We start from the raw sequence: 24,872 nt of genomic DNA, 5'->3' as shown, positions 1-24,872 counted from the left end.
ATCTAAACCTTGGCCCACCCACATTGTATGAATAATTGTGGAATTCACTTTATGTGTGTCAGTATAAACCTGAATAGAGCAATGCCAGGAAGAAATAACTTTTATGTCTTTGTTTAGGCCAGTATTGGGTGTCATACCTATGTCTCTGCATTGTTCATCCCCTGACACTGACTAATTTATTTTCCCCAAAGCACAAATCCCTGGTTCATTTTGTCAAAAGCACAAACTGCCCTTTCCAGTTCACCTTAGATCACTCCACCTTTGAAATACATCTCACTTGGACTCAAGTTCTATGAAATTACATTATTCTGATAGGGTTAAGGATCCAAGGAAAAAGTAAGGTAGGAAACAGCTTTACTTAGTCTATTTTTCCATCATGGATGATCCCTAATGCAGTACCAGGCATTTATATAGAGGTACAAATATTGCCAAGACCCTGATGCTGGGAAAGACTGAAGGCAAAAGGAGAAGGGGATGGCAGAGGATGAGATGGCTAGATAGCATCACCGATGCAATGAATATGACCTTGAGCACACTCCAGGAGAGAGCGCAGGACAGGAAGGCCTGGCGTGCTATGGTCCATGGGGTCACGAAGAGTCGGACACGACTGAACAACAACAACAAATGTTGCCACTTTTCTTAATTTCCAGTAATTGCTCAAATATAAAAATATTTGAGGAGGGTGGATCCCCAAAGTAACTCCCAGGTAATGAACAGAGATCACACGTAATTAACAGAGATTCATGAGATCCCATGGTAGAGTCAGTATTTATTCCTTGTTTTCTCAACTGTGTCTGCACTAGCTCTCCCTTCCAATATTGCTTCCTGTGAAGAGGAAACCCTTCCCACCCACCTGATTCTTGCATTGCAGGGCTGCTGTACTGCTTTTTGCACATTTGTCATTCACATGCCTAAAAGTCACCACTGGATTTACTTGTTGCAAGGAATACCAGAGCAGCCTTCACTCTGTAAAATGGGATGCTGCTTATAGAGCAACTCGCTTCTGCAAACTTGTTGCTCAATGCAGAAGGCTCACAGACAACTCTAGCATCTCTTTTAGTAATTATTATTTATACAGCAGCATCAATGTACATGGCTCTTCGCAGAATAAGCAAAAAGTAAAAGCAAAACCCTGCCCCAATAAATTTATAATCTAAAGTTTGATGGAGTCAAATTGCCGCAACATTTTCGAGGCAACAGACCAAGGTGCAGAATCTCAGGCCTAGGGCCCCAATCTATCCCTCTGGGGTTCTTAGATGGCCATGCCCTTCTCCCCTTGACCACTGATCGTTTGGTGTTTCCTAGTTTTTGTGCAGTCTTTCCCCCCCCATTCTAAAAGGTTGAAATGCCTCTCCTAAGGCTTAGCTACTGGCAGTCAGAGCTTTAAGCTAAAATATGCTGGTATTTTTGGCCCCGTCCCTTTTGCCTTTGGCCCCACCCACCACTGGAATGTGACCCCTAAGAGCTTCTCCAGAATGGAATTTGGCCCTCGAGCAGAAAGAGGTTCAACATTCCTGCAACAGAGGAAAGGGAAGATGATGGGTGGGAGGGTAAATGGGAAGCACACACATTTCGTTCCACTACATACACTTTGGCTCAGTTTCACTGGGGTAAAAGGACTAAGATATTGTACCAAAGGCTTCACAATACAGGTACATTTTGAGAAAGGAGTTGAAAGAAAAAGACAGCACCATATGGGTTTTCAGGGAGGGTTCCAGGCAAGGGAGAAAGAGTCGTTTAAGGAAGTATGTTCAGAATTTTGCTCTAAATTTACATGGATGTTCATGTAAATTAGAGCAGGGGTGGGCAGAAAGTAGATCTCCAGATGTTATGGGCCACAACTCCCAGCATTCCTGACCATTGACCATGCTAGCAGGAGCTTTTGAGAGTGGAAGTCCAAACCATTTGGAGATCTACCTTTTGACCACTTTTCAATTAGAACATATTTCTTAATAAGCAAGAGACCTTACAATGGCTGAGAGTTGTTGGAGCTGGAGAGCAATAGTCACAGGAAGAAATATAAGTGAGGGTAGGGGAGGTAACAGGGAGAAACAAAACTATGGAGGGCTTTGAAGGTAAGGACCAGAGTCCGGTGAATCCAGAAGTGGACAGGAAACCAGTGTAGGGGTTTAGAGAAGAGAGTCTCATGGATTTGAGCAACAAAAGAGCAATGAGAAGTGAACAGTCTGAGCTGCACAATTATGGATAGCACTGAGAGGGCCAAGGTGCAACAACAGAACGCCAGAGACAGTTCAGTAGATGAAGTGGGAGATTTGTTGAAGCTGCAGGCAGGAGGGGCTTTTTTTTCACAATGTTTTACAGGCAGAAGCAACATGACAGCAAAGGAGAAGGCGGAATCAAAGATAAAGCCAAGACTTACTGCCCAATCAACAGACTGGCTGGTGACAGAAATGGATAAGGAGTGTATACAAGGAGAGGATGGCTGGAGAGAAAAGACTGAGCTCACTCTTGGACATACTGAAGTTGAGACACCAATAAAACATCAAAACATCAGGCAGCTGTAAATATGGGATCAGATGGAGGGGGAAGGTTCTGAGGTTGAGCTGGGTGCCATCAGGGTACAAATGGTACTGAAAGCTATATGATGTTATTCTCTATTTATTACACTTACATCACACCAGGGAGCTCAAGGTGATACACATAGTTCTATCTCCTATTTTATCCTCACAACAACTCTGTGAGGCAGGTTAGACTGAAAGACAGTGACTGTTTCCAGGTCACCCAGCAAGCTTCATGGCTGAATAGGGGTTTGAACCCAGGTCTCCCTAACCAGGGTTTGTCTAGCAGACAATTGAACAAACCATGGTTTGCCTTCTCAGTCCCTGGGTTGTTTCCCTCTTCCTTTGCCTGCTCCCTCCCTGTATCCCAATTGCCTTTGTGGCACCACAGTACTGGCATGTAAAGAGGCTGGGTTGTGTTTTTTTTTTACTGCTCTTGCCTGCTGCCTCTGTGGCCTGGTGAAACAACCAATGATTCTGGGTTTGGACATAACGACAACCCAAGATTTAAACAACTCACATTTTACAACCCAACAACAAACCACGGGTTCCCTTCATGGGTTGTTCGTGGTTGACAACCCAGTTAATCCATTGTTCCAGGTTCACATTTAACAACCCATGACAACAGTCCATGGTTAATTAAACCATAGTTTGTTGTTAAATGCAAACCAGGTCAGTAGCTGAAGCGTGAGAAGAACAGATCCATGAGAGATGCAAAACTGAGAAAGGTACAGCCCCTGTAGAAGCTTCAATTATGATCAGACAGGTAGGAAGAGAACCAGATGAGAATCGGGGAGCCCCCAACCCGTGGCATGAAGGAAGCCAAGCAAGAGAGAATTTTCACACTATTAACACAGCCTTGCATTGGTGAGCTGATTATCACCCAACAATTGTTTTGTGAATGGCCACTGTTAATAAAGTAATTATCACTGTACTTTTTGCAGTTCAGTTCCCTCTCACCTCTGTGTTTACAATTCCCCACCACCACTTCTGTATATTTACACTTGGAACTCAGGATAACACTTCATCCATCTGATGAAGTGGACTGTAGGTTTAATCAGGACAGAGTGATCAACTTTATCAAAAGAGTAATCAAGCAGGAGCAGCAGCAGCAGAGCAGAGTGAGGACACCAGAGCTATAGGGGATCACGAGAGCAGCTGACTCTAGGAATTCCATGGGAAATGGCAGAGAAGGTAACTGGCTGGAAAGGGCTGTTAAGAGTGGGGATGGGGAACCTCAGGCCCATGGGCCAAATCTGTACTAATCTGGTCCTCTGGGGTTCCCCAGATGGCCCCACCCCTTTCCCCTGTCTGCCTTTGTGGATCCCCAGCTTTTGCGTGCTTTCCCCCCATTCTAAAAGGTTGGCATGGCTCTCCTAAGGCTTCGTTACTGGCAGTCAGAGCTTTAAGCTACAGCGCGCTGGGTTTTGTTGTTTTGCATTTTGGTCCCACCCCTTTTGTCTTTGCCCCCCTCCACTGGAACGGTTCCCCCTCCTCCTCCAAAATTGAATTCAGCCCTGGGACATAAAGAAGTTCAACACCCCTGAAATAGCCGGTCAGGGTGGGTCAACACACCCACACATATTAGAACAGCGCAGGACATCTTAGAAGGAAGGAAGATTATATGGAGAGAAAGCACAGCGGTAGGGAGCTGTCGACCAGGTCTCACAAGGGGATAGAATCCAGGGGGTATAGGGAGGACAACAGGGAAATCTCCTGGTCAAATGAGACTGGGCCTGGGGAGAGAAGGAAGGCTTCGTCTCTAGCCACTGGAGTCCTTTGTTTTGCTCCGTTCCCCATCTGCGTCTCCACGAGGGAACAAGTTGCGCGTTCTTGATGGTTTGCCTGCCGCGCGGCTGGCACGCAGAAAAAGGCAGCAACCCTAGGCACGGATGGCCCCTCTATCCAGCCCCGTGCTCGTGCGGGGCGGCAGCGTTCAGGTCCGTTGCCGGCCCGCACCCCTTCTGCTTCCCTCCACGTCTCCCACCCAGCCAAGCGCAGGGCCAAAGAGCCCCGCCTGGTCTCCGCTCAAAGGCGAAGCGACGCGGGCGGTTCGCCGAGCGGGCCGTCCGTCCGGCCAGCCCGGCTGCGGGCGCGAGATCAGGCGGCGCGCCCCTTCCTCTCCCACCATCCGCCCAGGAGGCTCGGAGCCGCCCCCGGCGAAGGAAGGCGGCCCGAGCTCCTAAACAACGCCCCGCGAGAGGAGGAGCTCGTGGGCGCTGCCTTGGCTGGGCGGAGCTGCCGTTTGCAAGTCCTCCCCGGCTCCAGTCACGCGCGCGGGCGGCGCTGGGCTTGCAAAAGTCCACCTGCGCTGGGTGGGCTCGTGTTTGGGACCGGACCGCCCGCGCCCGCGCGCGGGCCCCGCTGTCTAGTTTCAAGGCCGGGAGCCGGACTTCGCAATCGCGCCCGGCCTTGCGTAGAGGCGTGTCCCGGGAAGGGGAAGGTAGGGTGCGTACGCGGCGGTCTCTTCCTTGGCCTGGAAGTGACCCGCTCCTTCCGCGGCGGGGGCCGGGCGTTTGTACCGAAGTAGGCTTCGTCCCCCTGACTCCCACTGCAGAGGATCGTGCCGCCTTTATTTCCTGTTCTCTTCCCCCGCTCCAGCTTCGGCAGAAGTTTCGTTTTGTTGTACGTAGGTATTGGGAGGGGTGGGGGGTATCGGATCTTCCCCGCACACCCCACTGCGGTGACTTTGGGGTTCCTTCTTCTGAAGGACTCCGTTCTCATAGAACAGCGGTGGGCAGCTTCTGGCCTTCCAGATGTTTTGGCTTAGCCAGCATAGGCAGTGATCAGGGATGATGAGAGTTGTAGGCCAAAACACCTGGAGGGCCACAAGTTGCCCATTCCTGTCAGAGAATGTCACCACCCAATTTCTTAGGTATCATCACAAGTAGCCCTAATTTTACACACTGCCGCTTGGTCAGCTCATGATGGGTTATGATTCTGGCCCTCCTACTTTTTTCTTCCTTTCAAACAATACAAAGTAATTCCCCCCCCCCATCTGTTCCTTTTCTACCCCATGGAGAACCAATCATCAGGTGTTTGAACTGTCCCATGACAGAATGATGCCTGAGGGACTGTGTGAGCACTGGGTCATGGATGGATGCGCCCAAAGATTGCTGAGAATTAAACTTGCAGGACATTTAGCCCATATGAGGGGTGGGGGCAGGGCGTGAGGACAAGGAATGCACAAGGAATGGCACAAAGACAAGGAATGCACAAAGAATGGCTGCTCTTCCTTCGCTCAAGATGCCTCAAGTGACTAGCAGGCATCATTAAAGGTGCAAAGAAGCCGGGGTGTGCATTTTAGTGGTGGGCTGCAGGAGGCAAACCCAAACATCAGGATTGCTCCAGTGCGTCTCTTGCATAATGTCCACTTTGGTCTTCTGCTTGTATAATGGAGCTTGGAAGTCCGTGTTCTCCTGTCTGCCCTGTCCTTCCTCCACTCTCCAAGGAAGTGGCTGGACTTCCCCGCGGAGGGTGCTTCCAGACAGAGGGCTCTTAGCATAAACAGTCAAAAGACAATGCACAGCTGCTCTGTCTTTTCTTTCGGATTATCTATGGTAAGAGAAAAGACGGAAGAAAAGGTGGGAAAACACAGGAGTTTTTTAAGTTGAAGGTGTCATTGTTGGGACCCATCGTAAAAATCTGTGAATGAGGCAAGATGATGGGGTGATAAAAGCCTCCTCTGGAAGCCTCCTGAGCAATGATAAAGCCACAACATAACTCAGAACTCCATGCTGTTTGGTGTTCACTGGTTTTGCCATACCAGTTCTCTGTGGTAGGCTGTCCTCGGCTTTCAGAAATACTCTTCCACACCGTGTGCGTGTGCGTGCACATTCTGACACACTCCTGCCAGTTTGAGGGTCTGGGTCTGTGCAAAGTTAGTTTCCTTCCATGAAGCAGACATATAAGATCCCAGGTTTGCTGCCTTCATTTCCCCGTTCCCCTGCACCTCATAAAAGAGGTGTCAGTTTTGAGGTTTGCTGCACACCAAAGCTGACTTTCAGACTAGGGAGAAGCATCATGTTGGGACTCCAGGGAATAGATAACATCCTGGAAAATGATGTGTTCACACACATATATTTCCTTCCAGATGAAGTGTGTACTGATTACCAGTGAGGGCGCAGAAGTCCTGTTCTATTGGGCTGACCCGGATTTCATGGCAATCCTGCACCAGCGCTTTGGAGCCCGTGATCAAGATGGTGATGAGGTGAGATTTGGACAAAGGACGGAGACCAGGGTGGACCAGAGTAAATGGATGCAGGGCCAGAATGGCATCTGTGCTGCTGTGTTCAGCGCTGTGGAAGCCTGTTAGGCCAAATCCAGAAACATATGTTCTGGAGCGATAAAGCAGGTGTATCTGGTTGTGGGGGAGGGGGGTCGGGGAAGCTTTGGGGGATGACTCAGTGTGGCTGGAAGGGAACTAAATTATGGCCGGTCTGTGTGCGCGCACATGCATGTGTGAATGGGAAGATACGAATGTCAGAGCTGGTCAAGGCATAGTGCTGCTGCTTTTTGTCAGGAATTACCTTGCCCATTGTCCCTCTTTTCTTCCCACAGCCCCCTGCTATGGAGGACAGCATCAACACATTGTTTGCCCCCATGATCATCTCCTGTGCGACTCTGCTAGAGAAGCTAGGGGACACGTACACTTGCTTCTCTGCTGAAAATGGCAAACATCTCTACGTGTTACATATGGTAATTCCTCACTTCCCCACACTGTAAGGCACACAGAGGAGTCCTAATGAGAGGGGAGGGGGAGGTGTCCACATTGTGCCACATGCCTTAAGACAGAGCGCTGAAGCCAATGCATGTGTGTAGTGGAGAGAACATTGCTTTCGGATACACAAGTTGCAAAACTTCGGCTTAGCCTTGAGCTCCTCAGGAAAGCCTTGGCCTACATTTATTTATTTAAGGTATTATTATCCTTTTTTTCTCCACCAAAAAAGGCTCTCGGAGTGGCTTACAATCAATCAGTAAACAAGACAGTCCCAGCCTGCAGGCTTACAATCTAAAAGTGGCACAACACACAAGGAAAGAGAGATGGGGAGGGAAGAGGAAAGAGTTACATAGAGCGTTGTCTCGGTGTTGCTGTGAGGAGAAGCGAGAAGAATTGCAAAGCACATCTTACGCTAAAAAATGCCATTGTATTTATTTCGATTTTAAAGCATTTCTACCCTGCTTCCCCCTCCCCATGTCCTCCTACCAAAGGCCACTCTCAACTTAGAAACAACATATATTCAATACAGAAATAAAATCAAACAAATAATAGCTGAGGAGGAGCATTAAACAACATCAATTAAAGCAGCAGGAAGCAGAGAACATGACCATAGGTCAGTTAAAATGAGACAATCAACTGCAGGAGGATAAAAACTCATGGTAAATTAAATAGAAGCTTGATGAATCAACAAGTTTTTGCTGCCCTCTTAAAACTCTGCCCTCTCTAGGTAGGGATTTCTGCAATTGGAATAAGAAACCCCTGACCTGCATCCAGGCCAGTCAGACCTCAGAAGGCAGTGGGATGCAGAACAAGCCCTCAAGATGATGACCGTAGAGGGCGGGCAAGTGAAAGATGAGGCCATCTTTCGAATATCCTGGTCCAAAGCCATTCAGGGTGTTTATGGCAATCATCAGCATTTTGAGTTGCACTGGGAAACAAACTGGGAGCCACTAGAATATAGTACAGTTATTTACCCTCCTTCCATATAAAATATTGATATACGCGCGCGCGCGCGCACACACACACACACACACACACACACACACCTGGTGTATCCCTCTGGTATCTGAAATATGTGGCAGGAGTAGTCCTGCCGTCCTGACCCAGGCATTGATATCTGCTTCCTTTCAGATTCAGTCTTGCAGGGGAGAGACAGGTACTTTCAGGAAGGGGTTCCTTTTTGCCCCAACACCGCCACCAAGGCCAAGACAGCCAGACCCTGAGTGGGCACAGGGTGAGGGAGACTTTTCTTCTGTTTTCAGGCAGAAGCTCTGCACATGGAAGCCTGTTCCTACTGAGACTGTAGAAACTGGCCGGGGAATGTTGGGAATTGTAAGACTTTATTCTGTCGAAACATGCACAGAATTGTGCTCAAATAGCTTTATTCAGATATGTTTGGGTAAGACCTAAAGGGGTGGGGGGATATAAGTCTGTTCAATGTGTAACTTGGCTGACTCTCCAGGATTCTGAGGCCTAGCTGAGCTAGTCTCCTGCAGAGGCTTGGTTAAGGGGAGCCCCCAGCTGGGGCCCAGAATGCAGCTGGTAGTTCAGGGTGCCCTGAGGTTGTAGATTAGAGGAGCTTAAAGCAAGGCCAACTGCTGTATTTTTCTTCTTTTTCTTCTTCTCCTTCATCCTGGTTTTCAACTGATGCACCTATACCTTTTCCTCCAAAGAATTGCTTATAAGAGGCCCGCACAATTTGTGAGCCACAAGCTGAATGCAACCCAGCAGCTGTGTATTATGGACTGGCCACTCTTTGATAGCTCTCTGCCCTCGCAGTCCCAGGTAGGCAGTGACTTTACTGAGCCCCTGGTGAACTGTGTGTGGCTTGATGGCTCCTGTTGCACAGACCTCATTGATTAAAACTTAAAATGCATTGGGATTTTTAGAGCATTTAACATCCTCTTCCCTTCCCATCTCTTTTTCCTTGTGTGTTGTGTCTTTTTAGATTGCAAGCCTGTGGGTAGGGACTGCGTTGCTTAACAGATTGCCTGTACATTGCTCTGGGAGCCCTTTTGAATGAGGAGCAGGATAAAAAATACTTTGAATAAATGCCTTTAAATAAAAAAAGGTATTTTAATGCATTAGTTGTATGCTAAATTATTTTATATCACTTTGTCTTCCTCTTAGTAGTGATTGATGGAATCCTCTTGCTGTTTTAATATATTAACAGTTTGGCGAGTGCCTCTACATCGCGGTGAATGGCGACGGCTCTGAGAGTGAGGATGACTTGCGCCGCAAACTCTATGTGCTCAGGAGACTGGCTGAGGCTCACTTCGGACTAGTCACACTTGACAGCCACCTCTTCCACAGGGAGTGAGTGATCAGGCCAAAGCAGGGTTTTGCTACCTTATTGACCCAGTTTGTATATAATGGCGGCAGATCCTGGGTTAATTACCTCAGGATTTGCTGGGGTCATGTGCCACTGCCATTCTGAACATGCAACCTCTGATTAGCCCGATCGGAGGTTGCTGTCTGATATGCAAAGCCAAATACTATGGGTGAATCGTCAGGTAAATAACCCAAAGTTAAACTACAGTTAAGTTCATAGGTTAACTGTGGGTTGTTTAACTCATGATTAACTCATAGTGTCTAAATTCACATGTCACGGAGCGACCTCTCGGAGGTTGCTTATTCAAACTGGCAGCAGCACACGCCCAGCATGCACTGCAGCAGATTAATCCACGATTTGCCCCCGCTACATGTGAATAGGCTGATTGTGTTGCACTTGTTTTCCTCCCATCTCTGGATGGGATATTTTGTTTATGACAGTGAGAGCTGCTTTCCGTGTGTTCTCCTTGGGCTGCCTTAACCCTAATACCCCCTTTATAAGTACACCAAACCACATGGGAGCAGCTTCTCCCTGGTGATATTCCATACAACTGGTGTGTGAAGGAGGAAATACCACAACCACATGAATGGAGCTGACTGCAGGGAGGAGCTTTCCCAGCTACTTGGCACATAACCAGGGGACTGGGCGGGAAAGATCCATGCGACAGCCCTGCCCACACGGTTGGGTACATTCATTCTCTCTTCTTCTCACATACACACACACCACGGACACCCTGCAAGTGCAGCTGCTTGGGATATCACTGTGGAGTAGTGACTCTTGTATGGTTTGGTAAGCACATGAAAAGGACCAGAGACAGCCCAGTCTGCCTTACCTATAATGTGTGGGAACGCCACAGCAAAATGGCCCTTTGGAGGCTTGTGGGTAGGCGCAGCTCTGGCCAGTACCAGCGTCCTGCTTCTTTGGTGCCTGAAGGAGGGGTTCGCAGTTCAGCCCACGTGAATGGACTCCTGCGGCCTCCATCGCCCTAGGCAGAGAACTGAGCCAAGGGCAAGGGGAGCCTGTGAGTGCGAGTGGGAGGGGGCCTGTCCGCGTGTGCCTTGGGGGTGGGACTCTGTCCCCTGTTGGGCCCTGGGCCGTGCCTTGCTGATTTGCAGGTTCCTGTTTCATAGGCTGCGCCCAGTGGATTCTGAGCAACGTGCTCACACCTGGGGCCTGTTTCAGAGCCTGCTGCGGACCTATAGCCAGCTGCGCCAGGATGACCAAAGCTTTGCTGTTGAGGTAAAGCGGAGCGGGGTAGCCTGAGGGGTTGTTGGAATGGAGGAGTGTGTGCGGGGGGGGGGGGGGGTGTCATTGTATTGGGTGGTCAAGGGTGGCAGTAGCAAGCCAGGACAGGTGCATGTCGCCCTCAAGAAGCGGGTCTAACTACAGAAAGGAGGGTCGTGTTGTTGCATGTGACACTGTTTCCCCTAGCCAGGCCTAGAAGGGAGGAAGCGTATCCTGAATTTGTGTGGAGGGATGGAGCTTTCCCCCGGTACCTCCAGGGAGCCGCCTGAGCTTTGCCTAAGGGACCACAAGTCCCAGCGCAGCCTTTTGCTGTCAGTTCTGCTCCTCTGCCCCCATCTTCTCCAGGCTGTGGAGCGACTGATCCATCCGCAGCTGTGTGAGCAGTGCATTGAGTTCTTGGAACGCCACGTTGTGCAGCACATCAATGGCAGCGCAGAGCGTGCTGGGCATGAAGTCGTGCACGCCTTCGTGCTTGTGCACACCAAGCTACTTGCCTTCTACTCCAGGTAAAACCCCAGCTGTGCTCCGCCATCCCCTCATCCTTCCCTGGAGGCCAAAGGAAACAGTCCATTAACCACGCATAGCTGAGCTATGTGTGATAGTCTCCCCTTCTCTCCTAAAATGTGCCTGGCCCCAATTTGGGCTGGGACAGTGGTGCTTCAGGAGAGGAGAGTTTAAACTTCCTTCCCCTCCCGCTGTTTTCGTCCCAGAAGTTGGAGTCAATGGAGATGGTTTTCTTTATTTAACCCCTTGCAGGGTCTGTGTGGAATTTCAGGATGAAAATGTGTGGGATGGGGGGGGGGGGAGCTTAAACCCTCCTCCCACAAAACACCACAGTCCTGATCTGAATCAAAGCCATGCACACTTACAGGAGAGTAGGGGCGACAGTCACACATAGCTCACCTATGCGAGATTGAAGGAACGTTTAGGTTGCTCCTGAGACAGGTTCTGCTCTCACCGGTGCAATGCCCTCCGTTTCATAGAGTGCCTCCTTTGACACTCTCCACCTCTGCTTCAGTGGCAGCCTGGCCACCCTTTGCCTCTGGTCCCCCTCCCACTGTCTCTAGCATATCCCCACCTCCCAATATGTGGCTCCCTTAACATATGGTGTTCTCTTTCCCTTGCACCATGTCTCTCCTAGCCGGAATGCCAGCTCTCTGCGGCCTGCTGACTTGCTCACGCTCCTCTTGATCGTGCAGGATCTGTATCCCAGCACTGCCTCTGAGGAGCAACCTGTCCCACAGGTACCTGCCCCAAAACAAGATCATCAAAGGAGCTCTGAACTTGTGGAGATCTCTCTCCCTGGGAACTTCTCTTACAACTTACTTGGGCTGGGCTGTGTTATGTAGCTCTCTGTAGAACCTGGGACAGGGATCCTGGATTGAAAGCAGCTGGGCTCTGAGAGCTCTTCATGGATGCCTGAATGGCTGAGCCTCTTTCTTGAATGTCAGTGTAGTATAGCGGGTAGAGTATTGGTCTAGGACTCGGGAGACCCAGGTTCAAATCCGTACTCAGCTGTGAAGTTCACTGCATGACCTTGGGCCAGTCACACATCCACTCAGCTTAATTTACCTCACAGAGTAAAATGGTGGTGGAAGACAGAGATCCATGTATGCTACTCTGAGCTCCTTGGAGGAAGGGTGGGATAAAAACATTGCCATACATTTCTCTGTACAAGACCAGCTCCAGGTTTGAGGGGGCAAAGGGCCCGCTAGTGGGTCCCTCCTATATTAGCGCCCCGCCGCCCCATTGGGTGACAACAGTAGCACTCCTGTTGCCACCAATTTAATTTCCCAAGATGCCCCTGAATGTCACTACACCCAAGGCATTGTGGGAAATTAAAATGGTGGACCAGCGTAGAAAAACAACAGTTTAAGGCGAAAATCAAGGCAGACATCAACCATGGGCCTTGGCAGCTGCCCAAGGATGCCTGGTGTTGATGCTGGGTCTGTCTGTCTGTTCAGTTTAGAGAGGGTGAGCCAAGGCTTCAGAGGCCCCAAAGCAGCGGGAGCATCCAAATGAACAGCCCTTGTTCCCATGGATCTTCTCAAGAACAGGTGAGTGCAGGCTTGGCTTTGGTATTGTCATCCAAAGGCCTAGCTGAACCTGTGTTGCCTGGAATTTGGTTGCAGGGTTGGCTTTAAGGGGCTCAAGGAAGGGCAGACTAGGATGCTGCAGTGGGATATATGACAAGCAATATGGGATCCATCCTTTGCCAGGATTGGTTCATCCCACCATTGCCACGCTGGATGCTGTGTCAGACCTACTTTGGCAGGTGGGAGGGAGCCAGGCTGGGCTCTTGCTGAGTCAGTTCCCTTCCACACTCCCTTACGCCTTCCCTCAGGTAGCAGATGATCTGTCTATGCCTGAGGAGTTCTACACCCCCAAGGCTTCTCCTAGCCAGGAGAGCACAGGTGAGTTTGGGGTTCAGGATGGAAGAGGCTGAGATGAGGGTGTGGCTGTGGGAGGGGTGTGCTCTTGTGGGCCTGGGGAGGGCTATTGTCATGGGCCTTGGGGTGAACAGAAGGGGTGGTTCGTATATCTGTTTGCTCTAGGGCAGCCTTCCGCAACCTGCACCCTCCAGATGTGCTGGACTGCAACTGCTATAATTCCCAGCCAGCAGGGCCAATGGCTGAGAATTATGGGAGTTGCAGTCTGGCACATCTGGCAGGCGCCAAGTTGGGGAAGGCTGCTCCAGGGAGTGGTAACTGCATGGAAATTGAGTCCCTCCTTCTGGGAAAGGAGCAGAGCTCAGCTGCTTTGCTGGCATTAGTAAGGTCATACAAGTGCGATCAAGAGGGGAGGGGCTGTAGCTCAGTGGCAGAGCACCTGCTTTGCATGCAGAAGATGCAAGGTTCAATCCCCGGCATCTCCAGCTAGGGCTAGGAAAGAAACCTGCCTGAAACCCTGGAGAGCTGCTGCTGGTCAGTGTCAGTATAAAGGGCTAGATGGGCCAATGGTCTGACTCAGTACAAGTCAACTTCCTATGTTCCTAAAAGGAGGTCCCTAAGGTATCTGTCAGGAAGATGGTATTAAGTCCTGGTGTTGCCCCAGCTGGGAAATGGCTGGATCACGATGATGGTCCAGTTCTGTTGTGTTAGTTGCTGTCACTGTCACTTGTCCCTTCCTGTTCCTGGTACTTGGGATATCTGGTCTCTGTTCTCTCTATTGCCTGAAGGAAGCACTGTCTGGGCTGAGGGTCTGGACTCACAGAGCGAGGGGGAGGCAAGTTCTGCTGACATCCAGGTAGGTGCTTGGGCTGCGGTTCAAAGTTCCAGTTCCCTCCATTTCAGTTCTGCATTCTCTTTCGGGTCTGCCTCCTTTTTGCCACCCTTGCCCGTCAACCGTACCTGCCTTGTAGCTGGATCACATGGACCATCACTGGTTTTCCTCCCCACTTCCTGTAGCTTTTTGTGAGCAGCAACCTTGCAGTAGGCTGGTCTCAGAAATGGGGAAATGAATAAAAGATACTTCCTCAAATTGTACAAAACACCTCATGAGATGGGACCCTGATCATGAAAGATGGAATGAAGCAGGGAGCCATTCCACAAAGGGTCAGCTTAAAGCTGATGTAAGCCCCATGGCTGCAGTATGGAGGCCCCTCTGTAGCGTGATACATCTCAGTTTGCATGATAAGAGGGGTCATAGTGACTACACTTTTTTGTCAGAGCCATTAACATACCACAAATGCATCATCTAGCAGTCTTTGTAGCTTCATTAAAATGGCATATAAAGCACACTGGAGCAAAGTTAACACTCCCTGTGTTGATGACCTTGGAGCCTAAATGAAGGGACAAGTCAGGGGAGAGACTTGGGTTTGGAGGATATACATCCTGTGCTGCGAGCCCTCCGAGCTGAATTCCCTCCACCAGGATCCCTTCAGCAGGGAGGGGGGCTCTCCCTTAGAGCCCTTTGCTGCTAAAGGGAACCAGGAGAATTTGCCTGGGAGGATGCATGCTCTGTGATGCATGACCTCTGAGCACAGTACCTCTTAGCCACCAAGGGATCCTTTAATCTGTGTGGGAGACTGCCCGTTCACAACTTAAAGCAAAGGATGGGCAACCTTCAGCCCTCAACCTAGTTTCCAAAACCCGTTGCAAGTGATCAGTTCAGACCTCTGGCAAGAGCAGTATATCTCTCCCCGGGCAGGAAGAGGGAGATGGGAATTTCAGAGAGAGGGAAAGAGAGAGGGAGAAAAAGGTGCTGAACGAGTGCGAGAGAAAGAAAGTGTTGTCAGAAAGAGAGGGGGAGAGAGAAAGAAGGGTTGTCAGAGGAGGGAGAGAAAGGAGGTGGGGGGGAGAGAGAAGGGGGTGTCAGAGAGAGAGATGGGATGGCTTTGGCCCCATCCACTGCTGGCCCCATCCACTGCTGGCCCCATCCACTGCTGGCCCCTGACATTATGCCTGAGGGAATGCAGCCCTAAACAGAAAAAAGCTTCCACACCCCTAGTTTAAAGGCTAGTGTTAGGTGTTTGGCTTGTGCCTTCTTCTGAGGCCAATGCACGCTCCATCACTTCTGAATTTTTTTATATAGCCTCTTCTTGTTTCTTAAAATTATCGGTAGGTGGAGCTACTGCTTCACTTTGCCACCAGGAATGCTCTGGTTTAGGGGAATAGCTAGCTGCTTGCCTGGGGGAATCCTTAAATGGCAGGGAAATGGGAGACCTGGGGACATTCACCCAAATACGTTCTGCGGTTAACCAGATCCTCATTCTGTGATGCCTGCATGCTCTCTCCCCAGATGGCTGAGGATTCACTGCAGGTTCTGGTGCCTCCCGCATCAGAGGCTACCAATCCACGGAGAATTTTTCTGGATGCCAGCCTGAAGGAGGGCTACTGTCCCATGATGCCGCACACCATGCACTGTCTCCCCCTCTGGCCAGGCATCTCCCTGGTGCTCCTCACCAAGGTGAGCTGGCTCCATTGGACCTACTTCGATATCCACCTAGCCTGGATCTCGCTGAATGTCTATTCTGCCCTGTAGGGCCCCAGTTCCCATGTGGCGCTTTCCCTCTACCAGCTGCTGGATGGACTCCTGGTGCTGGAGAAGAAGGTGAGAGAGGGGCAGGAGACCAGGCAACCTCTGCGCTCTCAGCCGCTTTTTTTGGAATTCCGGCATCGCATGGACAAGTTTGTCAAGAAGCTGAGTGGGCAGGAGCCCCAGGTGAGCACTGACTTTGACCACACCAGGTGTGATGAACCTTAGGTCCATGGGCCCAATCCTGCCTGCCTGGGGCCCCATTCCAGCCCTCTGGGGGTCCCCAGATGGCTATGCCACCTTCCCTTTCCCCTGACTGTCGATCGGGTGGTGGCTTCCTGGCTTTTGTGCAGCTCTTCCCCCATTCTAAACAGTTGAAATGCCTCTTCTAAGGCTTAGGTACTGTAAATAAGAGATTTAAGCTACAGCATGCTGGTATTTTGGCCCTTTACTATTGGCCACACCCCTTTGCATTCAGTCTCACCCACCACCGGAATGCAGCCTGAGAGTTCCGAAATGGAATTTGGCCCTCAAGCTGAAAGTGGTTCAACATCCCTGTCCTACGCAGAAGCTGGGTGGACAGCTGGTGGCCGAGTGCCCTTACCAATGTGCACTGCTACATCAATGAGAGGGGCTGGGCAATATAGTGGCAGGGGAGAGCAGCCGCCCCTCCAGGTGTGTTGGGTGGGACAGGGCTGAACAGGCATGAGCTATCAGCAAGTTCTTACTTACAGGCATAGGAAGGACAAGCAGCCCACTGGATAAGAGCAGGGCCTGCAAAGAGGTGAAACAATGCTGTGCTTCACAGCCCTACCTGTCCCTCTCTTACACAGTTGCAGTATGCCTGGCTGGAATTCAAGAACAAAGTTTTTTCTCGAAGTGAGACTGGGAGTTCCTGGGAGTGAGTATTGGCAGGCATTGCCCCATGTGTGCACTCACATGTTCAACTCAAACACTTATATGGGTTCTTTTAAACTTTGAGTCAATGAGCACCACCAAAAATTGGCACCTTGTTTAGCAGAATCAAGGAGACAGAGACAAGGACTTTCAAAAGAATAGCAAGAATTGTTAGAATTAAAATATAGAAGGTTCAATGGTTTATTTAAAGCATTTAAACGAGAACTGGCATTTACAGCATTTAAAATGCCATGGATGTTAATAATTGTAGCAAGGATATGTAAAAATGTCTTAGAAAAGACAGAGAGGCAGGCATGCACTGTGTGTGTTTTTTTCTGTGTATGGTAATGTGGGAAAGAGGAAGGCGTAGCGAAGGTCTCCAGTAAAGGTCTCCAATTAGGGGGTGTCTAAGTGGTGATTTTGTCAGCGAGTGGCTTTGTGAGGCAATATGGGTAGAGAGGTTAAGAGCAGGTTTCCAGGTAGAAATGGATTGAGGATTGCTTCAAGGAAGGGAGAGATTTGGGGGCAGAGGGGGAGAGAGTGGGTTCCAGTGAGAAAATAAGTGCAAGGGAGGAAAGACTCACTAGCAGTGGGGTAATGGGTTCAGGGCGCAACCCTATGCGTGCTGACTGGGGAACGCTGGGCGTTGTAGGACTTCTTTCTGTCTAAAGATGCATAGGAGATGCACCCTCAGAGTTAAAGACCACTTATCCTAAGTACTCCATCTTTGGTGAGGGCCTTCATTCTCAAATATCAAAAGGAAGGGACACTCAGCCACTCCTCTAGTTCTCGAACAGCCAAAAGGAGGAGTGGTAGCAGTCTTTCTTTCTCAGTGTTCAATAATGTAGGCCAGCCTACCACCAAACTAGCAGGCGGGGGCGCAGGAACCACCAGGTGACTTGGGGAAGGGCCGTGTGGTGACCCCAGGCAGGCTGGATTTGGCCCCTGGGCAGGGCCAGCGCTACCATTAGGAAGTGCGAGGCGGTCGCCTGCTGTGGTAGCAAGGTGTTGGAGGAGAGAGCTGTGGGCCATGGGGCTGCTCTGCGCCCCCTAAGCTAGCCTGCTGCCTTCAGGCGCAGTGGAGGAAGCGGTCCCGTCCCTAGTGTTGAAGTAAGATTCAGCTGCTAGTCCCGTGGCTTTTGTACATGGAGCGGGAGGGGGCGCCATCTTGTTCTTCACCTCAGTAAGCAAAATGTCTTGGGCCGGCCCTACCCTCAGGCCTGAGGTTCAGCATTCAGGCTTTAGAGGCATGTCAATCTCCCTGTTGGCGCAGGCTTCTGCAGGCATTTTGCAGCATCCGGCGGCAGCTCTGCGCTGTGTATCGGCTTCTCTTTCTTGGATCGTCGGGGGCCCCAGGCCTGCCTCGGAGCATGCTGGACCGGGCACAGCAGTTCACACGGTGAGTGGCGGAGCGCAGTGGCGACACCCCAGGGGGAAGGGTGGGAGGTGGTGGTAGCTATCCTATGTTGTGTGTGTGGGAGGGTGTGTGTCGCATGTGGGGTATCCCATATGCTCACACAGGGGTTCTCCCTAGCAGAGCTCCCTTCTGATCTGCATTCATTCAGTGCTGTCCAGCAGAAGGTGATGTATCCCCAGCAAGGACTGCATCCCTTGTGGCTGCTGCTGAGAGGCTTCCCTGACCCCTGCTGAATACCCCTCTCTTCCCACTCGGTGCACTTATCCTTCTGCTTCTCTGGCTTGTGCCAATTTGCTTCCACAACAGTAGCCTGGAAGGGCTGGCAGGAGAATTGAAAGTCATGTTGCCCTTGCTGCCTTTTGACCAGGGTGGAGTTGAAAACGGAGCGCTGTTGCTGCAGGGCCAGGAGGACTTGTGTGCCTAAAGCCATCGGCCCTTTAATTCACTCCTCTCCCCACCCTTCTGTGGCAGGGACAAGCTCCAAGACTGGAGGGACTTCCTACTGGTGAAGAGCAAGCGTAATGTCACCATGGTGTCATATCCTTTCCTGCTTACCATTTCTGCCCCACAGTCTCCCTCCTGTTTTCCTGTGTTGGTTGGTGATGCTGCAAGTCTTCCAGTGGAATTAGAGAGACTTTGGAAAAGTGACTGTGAAATGCCGGCGGGGACGCTATTCAGTGCAGCTACTGAAGAGGACTTAGGAGGAAAGGTCTCCTCCTCGGCAAAGCAGCCTTTGAGACAAGAAGCTCAGCCCTTCCCTTTCCCCCCTCTTCCCAAACAGGGCCAATTGCAGCCCTTGATGCTACTTAAACCAAGGCTTGGGGCCCTGGGGCCCTCCAGATGTTGTTGGACTCCCATCAGCTCCAGCTAGCATAGCCGATGGTAAGAGACAATGGGCATGTAGTTCAGCAGTATCTGGGGGCCCCCAGGTTCCCCACCCCTGACTTGGGCCGATGGCACGGGGCTGGAGCAGGTGGGCTTAGCTCTTGTTTCCTGGGTTCCAGCAGTGTTGGGAGCAGGGCCGTAGAAACCGCCATGCTGGGGAAGAGCCTCCAGCTGTAATAGGAGGAGGGCGGGAGAGTACCCTTGTCCCCAGACAAATGTTAAAGCTCCAAGAGAACTAAGGGAAGAGCCCACCGCTCTCTTGGATCGGTGCTGGGAGAAATGGGTGTTCCAAATGTTGTTCAAAAGGTTTCTTCGTAGCATAAGGGTAGGGCTGCCTTTCGGGGCTGTCCAGGTCCCAAAGGGAGAGGGAGAAGCATCCTTATGTTCCACTAGGCCCTTAACTTGCATCCATCCACGTACCTGGAGGATTTCCCAGGACTTGTGCACTTCATCTACGTGGACCGCACCGTGGGACAGATGGTGGCTCCATCACTTGGCGTGGCGGAGGACTCTACGTCGGAGCTAGGCAAGGGGCCTCTGCCTGCCTTCATTAAGGAGAAGGTAGTGTTCTCCTCAACCCAGGTGGGGCCTCTGTCCTTCCATTTTCTCGCAGCTGAATTAATTTTGATTGTGGGAGAGGAGGTAGGTGGTTTACAGGTGTATGTGCATGTGACAGGGCGGGGAGGGGGGAACGATGAGTCTGGATGTAGCAACGTGGGGCTCAGAAAGGGAGAATTTGGGGCCGGCTCGAATTCATGCTTCACCTTGCTTTCCTTGTCCCTTGCTCCCCAGGTGTGGTCTCTGGTAGCGTTGTCTCGAAGCTACTTGCAGAAGGGCTACACCACACTGACAATCCGGGATGGAGACTTCTATTGCACCTACTTCCTTTGGTTTGAGAATGAGCTGGTATGTAGAGCTGCTTGGAGCTGAGAGGGAAGGAGCAGGTGTAGGGTGGGCTGATGCTTGGCAATTTTCAAAAAAGGGCCAGCGTGACGCAGTCATGTCTAGAGGGCTGGCTCTGGAGGTAAGAATCCAGGGACCAAGTGAGCACTTAGCTACAATCGCTGGCCTTGGCCAGGCCGCTCTCCCAACTTAAACTACTTCACAGAGTTGTTACGAGGCTAAAGTGCTGCTTTTAGGAGGAAAAACAGAGTACAAAGGTAGCACGTAAAATAGCGATGGCTGATATGGTGAGGATAGTACAGTTGGACGTCCTTTAGACTGTAAGCTGCCTAAGGGTGGATTCACCCACAGCGGCCCCTAGGGGTGTCTCAGCCCCAGTCAGCTCCTTCCTGCTGCCGTGTCCCTGCAGGGTTACAAGCTGGAGGTTATGGATGTGCCGGTGCTTTCTGATGATTCAGCCCCAATTGGGATGCTGGCAGGTGACTACTACAGGTGAGCAAGGATTCCAGCTCCATAGATAGAAGGGAATTATGTGAAAAGGGTTTGGGGAGAGACTCCAACCAGGGCACCTATGGGGCTGGATATATTGATACCAGTATAGTTCACAATTCTACAGGGTGTTGTCACCAACCTTATGAGATATCCTACAGCTGTACTTGGCTGATATTCAAGGATCTTATAATTGCCTAAGCTCTGCAACTCTGGCCGTTGGCCTGTCAGGGGATGCTCACCATAACATGGGACGAGCAGCATGGGCCTTTAATCTGCTTCAGAGTGCCTGCACACGTCTCAGCAGTTTCTGCATCCCCATCTGCAGATTAGAGGGGCTTTTGGCTTATGCTGGATGGACCAGCAAGGCTGTTTGGAGCCCTCCTTTCCCAGCCCTTTGTTCATCCCACATGCTCATACCATTTTCTGACCACCGTCTCCCCCATGCAGGAAGCTGCTCCGTTACTACAGTAAGAGCCACACAAACGAAGTGGTGAAGTGCTACGAACTGCTGACCATCCACCTGGGCATCATGCCAACTGAATCTGTGATACAGCAGGCATGTGACTTGGCCCGGCAACTCTGGGAGCCAACCCGTATCCCTCTGCTTTAGGGGCCCTTGTTTGCTGCCTCAGTGTAACATGGGGGTTTCCTTCCCCGTTCTGGACTCTGCTGCGCCTCAGGTCTCTGCTGCCTTTCCCTCCTTAGGGTCAGGCCTACACTGGCCTTCGCCTAACCTACAGTGTCATTCAGCCACCTGGCCTATTTTTCTCCCTGCCTTACACCATCAAAGATCCTTGCCCCAAAGACTGATTGTGAAACTGACAGGACCGATTTCTTTTAAGGCAGAGCTGCTGATGCAACATTGGAATTCTGTGTGTGATTTGGATCGGGGAAGTCCCGTCCTCTCCTTATGCGTGCATCCATACAGGCTTCTCCCTCTGTGGGGAATAGGTTCTTAAGCCAGAACAATGCCATGCCAAGACAGATGGAATGCCCTCGATTGCCTCTCTGTGACATCAGGTGCACACAACTAAATTGCCACTGAAGCAGCCAGGAGTCATCATGGGCAAGGCATTTCTTGGAGGTGTCACACAGGGAGGGGTTTGTGAGAATAGCCCCTTGGAGCTGGTGCCTGGCTAGTCTTGGCAGCATCAAGCTTGCCCTGCAGTTGGACACTCCCTGGTTTTGTTGCCCTTATGAAATCTCACCTTCCCACAGTGGAGGAGAAGGGGTGTATAATGGGAGAGAAACTACATTAAGCTGCCCTGATGTTAAAACTTACAAGTTACAGCTGAGTCATTCTATAGCACAGGGGTTGGCTTCTTGTAAGCCAAAACATCTGAAGAGCTATTCGTTGCCTACCCCTGCTGTAGCAGAAAGGTGTGGTCAAACGTAGAAGAAGAAGAGTTAGGGCCAGGAGCATATTCAGACATTCTTCTTTCCAGAATCAGTTTGGGGTTACTACCACAGGATCTTAAGTCAGAGTGGCTTTGCACATGTACTTCTGAGACTGAAGTTTGGTTTTTGGTACATGAGCTGCTTTTTACCACATAGATGTGTGCAAAGTGCCTATTTCACGTTACAAGCACCAGCCTCAAGGTGTATGTAGTAAGCATACAGAAGCATAGATGGAAATGCCATGCATACCAAAATACATGGAGCTTTTCCATGGTGAGCAGTGCATACTAAGCCAACCCCAGTACAGGTTGTAGGATAGAAATATCCCTTGAAATTGGCTTGTAAGTTGATTTAAAAAAATGGTAACGAGAGTTTGTAAACTGTATTTAAAAACAAACCAACTAGAATAAGTTAAATGTTTTGTGAATGGACTGAATAGTAACTTCAAAATCAACTTTACACCTGGATCATGATTTCCTTACATTGGCAATGTATATCCAGGATACAATATGAACTCAATTGCAAAAACCGATTACTAACTTTTATTGTATTTGTATTAAAATGTATTTTTTAATAAAACATTGCAAATGAGAATAATTGAGGGGATATAAGTGTACTGTACAGAATCTATATGATAAAGCTTTATAAAAGCTTGTAGCCACAACTTACTATTTTATATAGTGCTCAAGACCGCTGGATAGCTTGGGGAAAAGGGAGCAGGATATACCTTTGCAATTAGAAAACAAAAGACCTAGAGTAGAAAGCAATGGTATAGAAGTGGTTGGGGTTTTTTTTTGACATGGTAAAGCAGACGTTTAGTACAGATATATGTCCAGTCCCTGATCTTTATAATAACTTCAGCATTGGAAAAGTAATACTGGAGAGTTGTTTTTTTTTTTTTTTTTTACAAATAATGGAGCAATGATACAATTTAGTGAATGGCGAAGCTGGATGCCAAGGTTTTTCCAGTATCTTCATTTGGAGAAAATGAGAGAATGGCAAACTGGGATCTTGCTCTATTTGAAAAATATTTTGTAGCTTAAAATGCATTTAAAATGTATGAATATTGCAATGTTTAGTTAATCCTAGAAGGAACTGTTAATCCTAGAAGGAAAAAGGAAGCAGAAAAATGTATCAGACAATTGTTGTTGTTCAGTTGTTCAGTCGTGTCCGACTCTTCGTGACCCCATGGACCATAGCACGCCAGGCCTTCCTGTCCTGTGCTCTCTCCCGGAGTGTGCTCAAGTCTATATTCATTGCATCAGTGATGCTATCTAGCCATCTCATCCTCTGCCGTCCCCTTCTCCTTTTGCCTTCAATCTTTCCCAGCATCAGGGTCTTTTCCAGGGAGTTTTCTCTTCACATTAGGTGGCCAGAATATTTGAGCTTCAGCTTCAGTATCTGTCCTTCCAATGAGCAGTCAGGGTTGATTTCCTTTAGGATGGACTGATTTGACCTCCTTGCAGTCTAGGGGACTCGTAAGAGTCTTCTCCAGCACCACAGTTCGAAAGCATCGATTCTTCGGCGCTCAGCCTTCCTTATAGTCCAGCTCTCACAGCCATACATTGCTACTGGGAAAACCATAGCTTTGATTATACGAACCTTTGTCACCAAGGTGATGTCTGTGCTTCTTAGTATGCTGTCTAGGTTTGCCATAGCTTTCCTCCCAAGGAGCAAGCGTCTTTTAATTTCATGGCTACAGTCATCGTCTGCGGTGATCTTGGAGCCCAAGAAAGTAAAATCTGTCACTGCTTCCATTTCTTCCCCTTCTATATGCCAGGAAGTGATGAGGCCAGATGCCATGATCTTAGTTTTTTTAATGTTGAGTTTCAAACCAGCTTTTGCACTCTCCACTTTCACCGTCAACAAGAGGCTCTTTAGATCCTCTTCGCTTTCTGCCATTAGGGTAGTATCGTCTGCGTATCTGAGGTTGTTGATAATTCTCCCGGCAATCTTAATTCCGACCTCTGATTCATTCAACCCAGCGTTTCTCATGATGTACTCTGCATATAAAATAAATAAGCAGGGCGACAATATACAGCCTTGTCGTTCTCCTTTCCCAATTTGGAACCAATCGGTTGTTCCATGTCTGGTTCTTACTGTTGCTTCTTGACCCTCGTACAGGTTTCTCAGGAGACAGGTAAGGTGGTCTGGTACTCCCATCTCTTGAAGAATTTGCCACAGTTTGTTGTGATCCACACCATCAAAGGCTTTAGCGTAGTCAATGAAGCAAAAATAGACGTTTTTCTGGAATTCTCTTGCTTTCTCCATGATCCAGCGAATGTTGGCGATTTGATCTCTTGTTCCTCTGCCTCTTCGAAACCCAGCTTGTACTTCTGGTAGTTCTCGGTTCACATACTGCTGAAGCCTAGCTTGTAGGATTTTGAGCATAACCTCGCTGGCATGTGAAATGAGCACAATTGTACAGTAGTTTGAACACTCTTTGGCGTTGCCCTTCTTTGGAATTGGAATGTAAACTGACCTTTTCCAGTCTTGTGGCCATTGTTGAGTGTTCCAAATTTGTTGGCATATTGACTGCAGCACTTTAACAGCATCATCTTTTAGGATCTTAAATAGCTCAGTTGGAATACTGTCATCTTCGCTAGCTTTGTTGTTACTAATGCTTCCTAAGGCCCACTTGACTTCACTCTCGAGGATGTCCAGCTCAAGTTCAGTGACCGCACTATCATGGCTATCAGGAACACTGAGATCTTTCCTGTATAGTTCTTCTGTGTATTTTTTCCACCTCTTCTTAATCTCATCTGCTTCTGTTAGGTCCCTGCCTTCTTTGTCCTTTATCATGCCCGTCTTTGCACTAAACGTTCCCTTGTTATCTCCGATTTTCTTGAAGAGATCTCTAGTCTTTCCCATTCTGTTGTTTTCCTTGATTTCTTTGCGTTGTTCATTTAAGAAGGCCTTCTTGTCTCTCCTTGCTATTCTCTGGAACTCTGCATTCAGTTGGGTATATCTTCCCCTTTCTCCCTTGCTTTTTGCTTCCCTTCTTTCCTCAGCTACTTGTAAAGCCTCATCAGACAGCCACTTGGCTTTCTTGCATTTCTTTTTCTTTGGGATGGATGTAGTTGCTGC

The 24,872-nt window shown here is 49.5% G+C and overlaps 1 protein-coding gene across 6 annotated transcripts; it reads left to right on the top strand.

Moving 5' to 3' along the window:
- Nucleotides 1-4,736: 4,736 nt before the first annotated feature.
- Nucleotides 4,737-22,436, top strand: HPS1 (HPS1 biogenesis of lysosomal organelles complex 3 subunit 1). 6 transcript variants are annotated; one of them, XM_084846637.1, is made up of 19 exons: nucleotides 4,747-4,962; nucleotides 6,613-6,729; nucleotides 7,080-7,217; nucleotides 9,413-9,555; nucleotides 10,702-10,810; nucleotides 11,162-11,322; nucleotides 11,958-12,060; nucleotides 12,781-12,873; nucleotides 13,161-13,230; nucleotides 13,995-14,062; nucleotides 15,557-15,724; nucleotides 15,800-15,979; nucleotides 16,627-16,694; nucleotides 17,964-18,089; nucleotides 18,579-18,644; nucleotides 19,409-19,553; nucleotides 19,785-19,898; nucleotides 20,305-20,387; nucleotides 20,835-22,436. In XM_084846637.1, exons 2-19 carry the CDS (start codon nucleotides 6,613-6,615, stop codon nucleotides 20,995-20,997), a joined length of 2,115 nt encoding a protein of 704 aa, XP_084702763.1. In that variant the 5' UTR covers nucleotides 4,747-4,962; the 3' UTR covers nucleotides 20,998-22,436. The 6 variants fall into 6 exon arrangements, with proteins under 6 accessions (XP_084702760.1, XP_084702763.1, XP_084702765.1 ...); XM_084846638.1 differs by having other exon boundaries at nucleotides 4,766-5,144; XM_084846634.1 differs by having other exon boundaries at nucleotides 4,737-5,144; nucleotides 19,409-19,898.
- Nucleotides 22,437-24,872: the final 2,436 nt, after the last annotated feature.

Source organism: Heloderma suspectum, chromosome 3, assembly GCF_057233095.1.
Source record: "Heloderma suspectum isolate Gila_16-S chromosome 3, 16-S_ref, whole genome shotgun sequence".
Classification (NCBI taxonomy): domain Eukaryota; kingdom Metazoa; phylum Chordata; class Lepidosauria; order Squamata; family Helodermatidae; genus Heloderma; species Heloderma suspectum.
Note: the sequence above shows the minus strand (reverse complement) of the source record. Positions and strands in the feature narration are given on the sequence as shown.

Excerpts from the sequence above, each read along its gene's own strand:
- HPS1 (XM_084846634.1), top strand. The coding sequence starts at position 6,613 with ATGAAGTGTGTACTGATTACCAGTGAGGGCGCAGAAGTCCTGTTCTAT. Across the intron at positions 6,730-7,079 it reads GTGATCAAGATGGTGATGAG|CCCCCTGCTATGGAGGACAG; the intron begins GTGAGATTTGGA and ends TTCTTCCCACAG. Across the intron at positions 14,063-15,556 it reads CAAGTTCTGCTGACATCCAG|ATGGCTGAGGATTCACTGCA; the intron begins GTAGGTGCTTGG and ends CTCTCTCCCCAG.